Consider the following 12,221-nt stretch of genomic DNA (forward strand, 5'->3'; position numbering starts at 1 on the left):
GGTCTCGTAACCGTAGTCAAAGTGGCTCCATATTTGTTGATATTACCAAAGGTCAGGGGGTACAGAATGCTGGACCCTGAGCCACATCATTGGATTTGGTACTCTAATAATGGTGGTACAGTGAAGGACTTCCATCATGTTCTTATGGGCAGATGCTGGAGGCTCCTATAGAATTGCAAAGTCTACAGAAGTGCCCAGTTTGTTGGTGTTTGTGAAACAGACAGAGAGGAGAACAAAATGCAATAAAAAACAATACACAAGTCACAAAAGTAAGTGACAACAATTGGATCCATAACCCAACACACCCAACACATACAGTATACAAATAACACGTGAGGAAAAATGATGATAACATTGAACAATGATGTTCATAAAGCTTTATCACTTCTAGCGTGAAGTGTTGGTCTTTTTCACAGTCTCCAGTGCACTACCCCAGACTAAAAAGAATGTCTACAGCTCCCCGATTCTCCAAACTGTCCCGTTCTTTTCTTGATATACTACGTCAGCTCAGGAAAAGCCAACCTGGGAAATTCTTCAAGGTGGCCACATCTAAAACAAAAGAGGAGTCAATATCCAAGTGAGACAATCTTCTCTGTGGTCTTAGATGGTCCACGTCTACTGTTTCATCCTCCATAAACTTTGTGTTTTGTTTTCCTCCTTCTTTCTTTCCATTCTATGCTCCTTATTCAACTGTAGGTTGACATCAATCAACATAGCAACTTCCCAGAAATTGTCACAACAGACCATACTGCACAAAGGTCCTCGTTATTGCCCACAATGCCTGCTTGTTTTCTTCCAGTTTTTTATATATGCCCCAGATAGAGATAGGGTTCACATTTAAGACGACACAACAGAGAGACAGATCAGACAAACCAGTAAAATATATTAGGTGTCCGCACCACACTTGTGATGGACAGTCAACTCAGATTTAAATGGGGAGATTACCTCTCAATCATTTATTGGTTATTAACGACAAGAGAATTTCAGTGTAGTGGGAAACAAGGTATCATCGACATGACTTTCAATAAGCTTTCCATCTAGGTCTCCACAGTGGAGTGGTGACTCTGAGGCTAGGGATCTGCACTGGCAATCGGAAGGTTGCCGGTTGGAATCCCGTAAACGCCAAAAGAGATTCTGATCTCCTTGCTGAGCGCTTTGAGTAGTGAGAAAAGCGCTATATAAATGCAATGAATTATTATTATTATTATGAGGGCGAGTTATCAGACAGCGGGCAGACGGGTGAAGAACTGACTTGACACAAAGAGCAAGACATTGGGCTTTTCAGAGTTCTGAGATGAAATTAATTAAATGCACACAATTACACATGTAGAAGAAAGCTGTTGAGTGTAATGACACAATGGAAGGTGTACCTCGTGATGAAGACTTTGTGTGCTCATCACCATCCTCAACTAAATAGAGGAAAGAAGGCCAGTGAGAAACCGAGTTGTGATGTGTGAAGTATTAATCAAGAAGAGGATCTCCATAATCTGTAGAACTACATATTAGAGAAATGACCTAACAGCACAAGAGACAGTCGCGAGAAGTGGGACAAGACTAGAATGTGGAGTTTGAAGGATTTGAATCTGATGAGTTTTAGGACAGTGACATTGGGAAGGTGACCTGACAGAGGGGTGTAAAATATAAGGGGAGTCATCTTTTATCAGGTGGCATCTTTTAATATAAAGTTATTTGAGCGTACACTTCATACCTATTTCGTTCCTCACACAGACATGTGTAGATACAAGGAAAGGTGGAAAGAGAAATATTAGGGGAATATAAAAAGGCATTCTTTGTTGGCCCTTTCTTGCCATGATGTAAAAACTCCTCAGATGTATTAAATTTCTAAATGTTCTCAGGTCCCACACACCCCAATCTGATCTGATTCCCTGTGAAGTATTGCTCTCACCTGCAGGAACTGGACATGGTCCTTGGTCTCTGAAAGTTTCTTCAGTTCATCACCTTTCTTCTTCAGCGCCTCAGTCTCCTGCTTTAAGTGTTTCGTGGCTTTTTCAACCCTCTCCTTTTCTTCCTTTGCTTGTTGTCTAATCCTCGCAGCCAAATTATTCTGAGCTACTTTAATGCAGTGGATCAGTTCCTTGAATCTCTTTTCATTTTCCGCTACCTCTCGTTCTGCTGATATCTGATTGAATAAAGAAATACATTGCATTGAGTCACCTGATGATACGAATTACCAGTCATGAGACACTTCTGTTGGTATCTGATGGTGTAAAGGATACGTTTTTGGATTGGCAGTTTTTCTGGTCAAGATGTTTGGTGGTGCCTCACTCAACAGGAGACTAGACTAGTGGAGGGGCAGTGAGAGAAAGCTTCCCCATTATATATTTTCATGCAGTGTCCCTTTTCAAGTGCTTCCATTTGGGTGCCTTCAAGAATAAATGGGATATGATGTCTGAGCAATTTGCCCATTTGAGGTCCTTTAGAGCTATTTGAAGGATCTACTGAGGGGACAACACCTTTTGTCTTATGAGAACCCTAACCCAGAAGGGCTTCTGGGGTGGTGTCTCTCGCATGTGCTGGAAGTTAAAGATCAGTCTCTCCTGCTTAGCCAGGTGAGGTGGATTGGGGATTAGAAGAAGGAACGGAGTTTAGGTATTATAAAGAAAAGCTTGTGTGTTGGTTGTGGAGACTTTTGGGAGCAGAGACTTGTGTGCTGTGTAGTTGTGTTCTGCTTTGGGGGCTCCATGCTGGTCATAATGTCAAACCAATCAGTTGGAGATATCAAACATGATCGTGTTGTGGTTGGCCAGGAAATTCTGACCATTTAATTTCATGGACCACTGTAGATTATTTACTGTCTCTCATCTCTGTTCCAATGCCAAAGTCAGGATTTTGAGTCTACATTTCCCAGGTTGATATATTGCTAGTTCATTTGTTAACTTCTCATTACTACAGGTAACTCTGCCATTGCTACTATGGCTTAAATTTGTATGGCTGTTGCAGGAGATTAGTGCACACTCCAAAGTCACTTAGGCCAAGACATTGAGTAGGGGTTCATAGTCTAATATAAATGCAAGAGGTCAGGGTCATCAACCACAAAGCTGGAGATGTCCATCTGTTTTCAGGACCTTTTACAGGTAGATGATGAGTCAAAAGAGACTGAGATAGTAGGCAGGAGTGAAAGACCCTAAATGTTGACCTCAAAACCAGTCCCCAGAAAGAGGGAAGTAGTGAGAGTATGGGATTGAATTACTATGGGAGTCGGGATGAAGGTTTCCTCCTGACCTTCTTAGATAGCCTTAGATAGCCTTCTTAGATGGGATGTTATGTTCCTGGCCAACACATGTTATTGTCCATGTTATCTACTTGAAATTGAACAAGGCCTGCTGTCATTGGCTGACAGGCCTGCTGGAGAAACAAAGAGGAAAGAGCAAAGCTGAGGTGATTGTGTCAAACGTTTTACCTCTGCCATGTGCTAGTCTAGGTACGACTGAAGAGGAGATCAGAAGGCACAATGCATACCTGAAAATGTGTCCTGGGATGGGTTACCTTTGAACCAGAGGGGTACTAATGTAAGCTTAAGCATGTATGACTGGTGTATTAATGGAAACAATTAGTAGAAGAAAAAGATTGAGCAACACAAGTCAAGAAAAGCATGGGTTTAGACGGATGAATCCATCCTTCACTAATTTAGGGTCACCCTGTCTGAATCGGTCATGAAATAACAAGAAACACTGTTGACTGTAAAATGCAATGAAAGATAAAATAAAACATCTTCTCTCTGTCTCCCTTTTTTTGGCCTCTACTTGTCATTGCCAATGAAGCTCTTTTGGCTCTTCTGGTTGTCATCATTCATTTCTGATTCCTTTAATTTGATGTGTCATCTTAATTCCACTCACCTTCATCCTCTCCACTGCCCTTGTCATCTCCATCTCCTTCAGGGTCTTCTTTCTTTCCTCAAGTCTCTTCTTGATTTCACTCTTGTCAGTTTCTGTTTGGACACACAGAAGGACACACTTGGTCTTATCAGAATTTTCTTTCACCTTTTGAGTTCTTGTTCTCTTTCTGAGTCCTTTTACAACACATTTGGTTTTACATTTTGTGATCCAACTTACTTTTTTGTCACACTTGTATTGACACTGTTGGTGACACCCAGATTTGACTCAACAAATATAAATAGCAAAAAGAAAGTTTAAATTTTCCAGCTGGAGTGAAAATGAAGTTTAATTTTGAATAGTGCCACAAATAAATCGAAGAGTTTGAAGACACACTGGCGTATAAGTCAATTTTTGAGATGTAGAAGATTGGGGATTTCAGAAGAAATGTCTAAAACCCCAAGATGTGCAATGGCTGCAATGGTAGGACCTACACACATCATTCAGATTTATGAGAATGTTATGATGTGTGTTGTCATTTGAGATAACTGAAGCCACCAAGAGTTGAGTGTTTGTGATGACTTCAGTTATAAAGCCAATTAATCCCAACAAGTGACAGTGTAAAAAATGTAACCAAAAGAACATTGCTGTAATCGACCCCCAGTCTTGTTCCACCTTGTCAACTGAAATAGTCAAAATGAATTTTATTAACAAAAGCTAAGACTTCTCAATTAAAGTATAGTAGCTGGAACCACTTGCAGACATAGAGTCCAAATCTGTACAATAAAAACTACAAATATCATTCAACTCTCATTCAACTCTGTCAAGATCTTACTTTCCATCTAAAGATACCAACATTTCTGGAAAGTCAGATACTGCAGGGGAAAATATATTAAATAATACAACTACCAAACAGTAAATCCAGTGACAGAAGCCTCTGTTCCACCTTCCAGCCAGGAGTCCAGACCTAGGAAGACATCTGCTCAGTTTGTCTTGTGAGGTCTGTGAAGGACTGCTTGTCCGTCGCCATGGTGACCGCACAAACTCACAGAAACAACCATAAGCTGATCGCTGCCATGCTGTCACTGATGGGTGACACAGGGAACATCATAACTTGGCCACTGACCTGGCCCCGACTAGGCCTGTTTGCTGTGCCTGTGTATAGGAGAGTGATAGAGAGCTCCTGCTGTTCCTGTTTCAAGCTGAAGAAAGATGGTTTTGCTAAAGTATTGAGACTCAGCCTCATGTTTTGGGGTGCAAGACAGGGACTCACGTGAACAAATGTCTAAAGTGAAGTCCTTCATGTTACACTTCATGTGATTCAGATGTGCTGTTTATCATCAACTATCCCAAATGGGATTGCTGCAGTAAACGATCAGCCATCCATCTATTTTCTTAGCCTGCATATCCAGGGAAAGGCGGTGGAGCAGAAGAGTCTATCCCAGCAGTCATCAAACAGAAGGGGAAAAAACAGGGTGCCAGTCCATCACCGTCCCTCACAAACACACACACACACACGCAAACAGGAAGGCTAATTTAGCATCACCAACCCATCTGAAACAGAGTGGATAAAGACAAGAGGACAGAGAAAGATGAAAGTAACAACAAGTGAGATGAATGAAAGTGGGCCAGCACTTGTGTGAGACAGTGACAAACACATGGCCACACCAGGGGAGGACATGAAGTGTCAAGAGATACTCGTCAGGACCACCAAATCAATAAGAACACAAACTCACCTGTAAAAACTGCTCGCCACTCAGAGGATCAGACACCTGCACGAGTACCTGCAGATGAAAAGAGCAGAATGGGGACCGTGAAGATGGCATTTGGTGACATTCACTGGGCAGGCATTACTAGAACAGTGCAGTTCAAATATAACACATAACTGACGAGCAGCTAAAACACAAAGTGACCTGCTGAACCCCACTAAAGCACAACTCAATGCCCACCATGGCCTCTGGTACCTCTTGTCGGCTCACTGGTGTTTAAAGACCTTTGGTAGACTTACCAGTTCTCGCTTTATGTCTTGGCTGTTCCTCTTCACCACAGACAGAGAAGCTGAACATAAAGATTTCAGCTGGAGAGCCCAACAAGAATAAGCAGACCACAATGTGCTGAGTGTCTTTAAAGACTTTAGTCATCGTCATCGTGTGCCTGGGGGTCTACATATTTCTATCTCTCATGACTTTGTGTTCAAGCACAACCTTTCACAGAGTTTGACTCTTTAGATCCTTCAGTCCTACATGAAGAAAAGACCTGCAAGGTTGCAATGGCTGACATTGGGGGTCTTTTCACAGGGGATGCCTTATTAGATGCCATCAGCTGTTTGGTGAGGTGGTCTGTTGGTCACTTTACATGTGTGTACATCAGGGGTGTCCAGCTCTGGTCCTTCAGGGTTACCCTGGCTGCAGGATTCCATTCTAACCAGTATCTATCTATCTATCTATCTATCTATCTATCTATCTATCTATCTATCTATCTATCTATCTATCTATCTATCTATCTATCTATCTATCTATCTATCTATCTATCTATCTATCTATCTATCTATCTATCTATCTATCTATCTTTCTAACCATCATCTTCATCACCAATGTCTGCTGTTCATTGACTTCTCACTTTATTTTAGTTACCTTGTTTTTAAGATGACTCTGTGCTTTGACTTGCTTATTTTTGCAGAACAGAAATGAGATGTGACGTTAGTGAGCCAACAAATGACCACCTAAGTCGGGGCCTCAAACTCCAACTAGTTTCTGTTTTAGCAGTTTATTCTTATTGTTAATTAAATTCTTTAATTTCATGGCTTGTTGGTGGTCTCAGGTTGCCACAGAAGATGTTTCCCAAACTGTTGATTTTCATTTTTCTGTGACCATCATCAAAATGTTTTGTGGACCTGAGCAGATCAACATTACTCAGCCTTTTAGCTTTTTTTATGTCCAAATATTGTATGGTGGACATAGGTTAGCTGGTCATCTGTTGGATCTCATTATTGTTTGACTGCAAATTAAGGAAAAAAGAAACAATTGAGGGGTCCACATCTTAAAAAGGAAGTCAAAGAAGGCAAAATTAGGAAGATGGTTGGAATGAAAACCTGCAGCCATTATGGACCCCCAAGAACAGAGCTAGACACCCCAGATATATGACAGTGATGGAAAAGCTGCTCAAATTGCTAGGGCAGGTAAAGAGACACCATGTGCCGGGACTCTCGTTTAGAATCACAGAAGTACAGCAGCACCCTTAATAGAGACTTTAAGAGTGGCAGAGACCTCCAGGGCACTAGAGGGCAGACAGCACAGCAGTGCTCAGACATGCCTGGCATTGTGAGGGATAAGAAGATTTCAAGAAAACTGTCTCAGCTCAGTTCATGTCAGTGTTCCTGATTCCACCATTAGAAGGACGCTGCACTAAAATAGGTGAATTGTAAGACAGACACTACTGCTGAACAAGAGAAACACAAAGTCTCATCTAACCTTGATTACAACCAAACATGTGGGATAATGTTCTGTGGGCTGAGGGGTCAAAAGTGGGACTTTATGGAAGACACGGGTCCTGTTCCATCTGCAGTAAAGCTGTCGCAGCTTTCCACAATAAGAACATCACACCCACAGTCAATCATGGTGGTGGTAGTATGATGGGGGGGGGGGGGGGGGGGGGGGGGGGTGCTTTGTCAAGGCCTGTGTGACCTGCCAAAATTGAGGGAAGGTTGAATTCAGCCATCTGACAGAAGGTACCCAAGGAGAATGTCTGCTCATCAGTCTGTGATCTGAAAATTAAGGTGTTGGGTATGACTGAGTTGTTGTGGTGGGACCTTAAATGGGCAATTCATAGTGTGACTGAAATAAAACAATTCTGTAGAAAAGAAGGGGGCACAATTTCTCCACTGGGATGCCAATGTCTGTGATCTTGTGCTGCTGGACCTGCTTGATTGCAGTGTGATTACTGGACTTGCTGAAGGTGGCACAACCAAATATTTCGTTTTGTGGGGCAATTACTTTTTCACACTGGGTCCTTTTGTGCTTCTGACTGTTTCCACTGTTTCTGCATATATTATAATTTTCTCATGCAAACATTAATCATTGTTCCTTAAAGACTGTCGTCATAAAGCTCCTTAGCCCCTACCATATCATCATGGTGCCCTCTTCCTCTTTTATACAATACCATAGAATACAATTTATTTTTGTATAGCCCAAAATCACACAAGAAGTGCCACAATGGGCTTTAACAGACCCTGCCTCTTGACAGCCCCCCAGCCTTGACTCTCTAAGAAGACAAAGAAAAACTCCCAAAAAACCCTTGTAGGGAAAAAATGGAAGAAACCTCAGGAAAGGCAGTTCAAAGAGAGACCCCTGTCCAAGTAGGTTGGGCGTGCAGTGGGTGTCAAAAAGACAAAGGGGGTCAATACAATACAGTACAGTACAATACATAGAACAGAATAAATCCTCAATACAATATAAAAATAGAAATACTACAAGTATGGAGCAGAATTTAACAGTAGATGATATCACATCATATGATTTGGATTTGTTTAGAGTCCTGGAGACCTCATCCATCAAGCTGCCTCCCCCAATTGGCCATTCCATAGCTGAGACAGCCAATCCGATGAAAGGACCCCTGTACCCCACGATTCCTGCGATCCTCCATCAGGGATGACTTTACCTTAGGCAGGCAAAACAACTTGGCAGGTGGGCCAATTCTTTTAAATCGACTTCCTTTTAAAGATGTGGACCCCACAACTGTTTCTTTTTTTCCCTGATTAGCGGCAACACAATAACTAGATGACCAGCTAAGCTGTGCCCACTGTGATATATATGATATATATATATATATATAAAATCCAATGTCTGTCTGTCTGTCCACTTTTCACGAGAGAACTACTTCACAGATTTGTTCTATAATTTGCTTGAACATTTTGGTTGATTTTGTAACTCCTCTCATTGCACTAAGAATCAGAGTTTGGTTGCGGCACTGAATCTGAGACAGTGGGCCGAGGGGAAGGGCATGCATGACGTCAGGACGGGGAGCCAGGCAGGGGGGCCTCCACACTCACACGCCAGCCTCTGTTCAAGTCCGTCTACCTTTGGCCATGTGTTGGAGCGCACCTCGCCTCTGCCTAGCTAGCGTTACCGGTTTGTTTATTGATTTTTAAAGTTTGTCCTATTTCACTAGTACATTGGGGGGCAGCTAGTTTGAACATGAAGAAAGGTGAGGGGCTCAGAAATGTTGATCTGCTCAGGTCCACAATACATTTTCATGGTGGTCTCAAAAAATAATAGAAAATGAACAGTTTGGGAAACGTCTGCTGTGGCAACATCAGACCACCAACACTTAATTAACATGCTGCTTTGAGTTGGAGGCCACAACTTAGCTGGCCATCTGCTGCCATTTATGAAAAAATAAGCAATTCAGAGGGCCGAGTCTTAAAAACCAAGGTGACCAAAATAAAGTGAAGAGAAGTCAATGAATGCAGAAATTTGTGAATGATGAAGACAATAGTTAGAATGAAATCTACAGCCAGCGTAGCCCGGCAGGACCAGAGCTGGACACCCCTGATGTACACACATGTAAAGTGACCAACAGGCCACCTCACCAAACAGTTATAAGCCAACCCCTGTGAAAAGACCCCCAATGTTGGCCACAGTAACCCTGCAGCTCATCTCTTCATGTAAGGTTCTGGAGAGTCAACCTCTGTTAAAGGTTCTGCTTGGACACAAAGTCACAGAGAGAGTTTGAAACATGTAGATCCCCAGGCACATGATGACTAAAGCCTTTAAAGGCCCTCAGCACAGAGTGTTCTGCTCATTCTTGGTGGGCTCCCCAGCTGAACTCGACACGACTGACTTCTCTGACTAACAGGACCTGAAGACCATCTGTGTGTGAAGAGGAACAGCCAAGACATAAAGTGAGAGCTGGTGAGTCTTCCACAAGTCTTTAAACACCAGTGAGCCCAGTGTGTTACATAGCAGTGGGTATGGCGGGCATTGAGTGGTGCTTTGGTGGGGTTCAGCAGGTCGTTTTGTGTTTTAGCTGCCCATCCTGTTGTAGTAATGACTGCCCAGTGAATGGACTGATGTCACCAAACACCTTCTTCACAGTCCCCATTCTGCTCTTTTCATGTTTAGGTACTGAAGCTCAAATTGTCCTCCTGGAGTGTGTGTGAAGGAGAAGGCTTTAGTTAGCTGTTGTAGGGGTCTTTTCAAAAATTCCAGTATAAAACTACAGTGGGCTTGTATCAGTTGAGAGCAGGGTCTCACACACACACACACACGGATGTAGAGGGGAGCTGTGAACAAATCTACACCACCATGACAGTGCAGGCTCTGGAGACTTGATAAGTGTCTACAAACTGCGCCATGTAAACCTACTGAGCGTCCAGAACTGTGACAAGAACATTTACAAAGCTGCTCCTGAATGAGTGATGTTTCCCTGGAAATTCTTTAGATGAAAATTAGAGAAATGGAAGTTACAGGTTAATGGGGCTTTTTCTATAGGAGAGATATCTATCTATCTATCTATCTATCTATCTATCTATCTAAAGAATAATAGTACATCTTCTGTTGTCCTCCTGTTATGAACGTGTTACATTTTTTGACTGGAGTTTGTTTCCCAGGTAGTTCCTGAAGGAACTTTGCAAAATGTGTTTAAACTGTGGAGGGGATGCTGGCACTTGCATGTTGCAATTTGCAGTAACCTTGCACTTTTTTCACTTCTTAGGTCATGGATGCAGTTGATTACTTTTTGTATTGAATTTGGATTTATTTAGTGGACTTTACCTTGACTGAGTGAGTTCGTAGCCTCGTGGGCAACTGAATCCTTCTGTGGTTCAGTAGAAGAAACTTTCTTTTGATTGCCTGTTCCTGCGTGATGCCTGTTCCAGGGTGGCTGGACCAGGCCAAGGGGATGCCCACGTAACACCTGGCTGTGCCAGATAGAAGGTCGTTTCTGTAGGGTGGGACTGGAACATCTGTCTGCCTGAGTGGGTTGGCAACTGGGATCACAAGCTGTTTAATTGTGCGGTGGGTGCTGCAGTCCATTGTACCAGTGCATGCTCCACAACCTGACCTGACCTAATTTAAAATATGCATTCTGGATTGCTGTTAAATCCATCTATACATGCTACTACTGGAGAAGTGATCATGTCGTGGAGAAAACTTCTTCAAAACACGCAGAGTCGCCAGATAGGCAGTCAGAATAGACTTTACCGCACAATGTAGAAAACCATTGCAGGCGACATAAATATTTATTACGATTCTTACCTCAAAATATCCCCACTTCACACTGTTTCTCTTCATCTGCTTCACAGGGTGTCTCATGATCGTGACCTCGCTCAGTACCTTTTCTCATTACAATCACCTGGTCCTGTGGACTTTCTCACAACCATTACTTTGACCTGCAGACTTTCTCATAATAATTTTTCCTTCCCAGTGCACTCATTCTCATAACTTTGTCTCGAAGAACGTATCTGCCACTCACTTACCTCCCTCTTCATTCTCACATCCCTAGTCCTGGGCTGATAAAGACTGATGGCCTGTGGGTTCATCAGTTCTCACCATTAAGTTGGAATTAGGATGACTGTGCCAGTAAGTGGCAGTGTGTATAGCTGCTCACTATCTGAGTTGCCAGCTCAGAGGCCAAGCTGTTGGGAATGGTGGCCTTGAGCTCACAGGCATCTGCGTAAAAGAGGAAAAACACTAGAAGAGTCAACTCTTACAGCGCTCAGGCTAGCTTACACAATATGTTTTGCTTTAACTTGATTGTCCAAGGTATTGATAAGTCTTAATATATACATTTAAATGTCACAATGATATGTTTATATGCTAATGTGAAAGCTTGTTTAGTCTTCTGTCAGTCATAGCCGTGTTCCCATAGCAAAAGTCTGCTTGCTCAGAGAACACAACGTCCTTGACTCACAGAAATTCAAAGCAACGCAAGTGAAAAGACAGCAGCCCGGTGGCCCTTATGCTAAAATAAGCACAAGCTTTTAGGAGGTAAGAGCTCTAAATCTAAAAGCAAAGCACATTGATCCTTATGGTAAATGTTCACACCCACCTGACTAGCAGCGCTATGGCAGTCATAGCTGTATAAGCATCTTGAGCATGGGAACAATGCTATAGAAATGAAATGTATTATGATGATGATGATGATGATGATGTTCTTCCCATGTTCATGTGGGTTTTCTTTGAGTGCTTCAGTTTCCTTCTGTAATGCAAAGACATGCAGGTCAGATGGGTTGGCGATGCTAAATTAGCTATGCTGTGTGTGTGTGTTCGTGATGTGATGGACTGGCACCACATCCAAGTGTTTTCTTTGCCTTTTGCCTGATAATTTCTGGGATAGACTCCAGCTGTCCCACCTGGATTAGCAGGTTAAGATGGATGGATGGTGTATTAC

The 12,221-nt window shown here is 42.5% G+C and overlaps 1 protein-coding gene across 1 annotated transcript in view; it reads right to left on the reverse strand.

Moving 5' to 3' along the window:
• The window catches only part of LOC127527614 (tripartite motif-containing protein 16-like protein), a 43,403-nt gene extending 37,423 nt beyond the window's left edge, over positions 1-5,980 (reverse strand). The window contains exons 1-3 of the mRNA XM_051926733.1: positions 5,842-5,980; positions 3,858-3,949; positions 1,907-2,140 (exon numbers count right to left, since the gene is read on the reverse strand). Coding sequence (XP_051782693.1) covers positions 1,907-2,140; positions 3,858-3,949; positions 5,842-5,980 — 465 coding nt within the window. The remainder of the gene's footprint in view (positions 1-1,906; positions 2,141-3,857; positions 3,950-5,841) is intronic.
• Positions 5,981-12,221: the final 6,241 nt, after the last annotated feature.

The sequence above is a fragment of the Erpetoichthys calabaricus genome, chromosome 4 (genome assembly GCF_900747795.2).
Source record: "Erpetoichthys calabaricus chromosome 4, fErpCal1.3, whole genome shotgun sequence".
Lineage (NCBI taxonomy): Eukaryota > Metazoa > Chordata > Cladistia > Polypteriformes > Polypteridae > Erpetoichthys > Erpetoichthys calabaricus.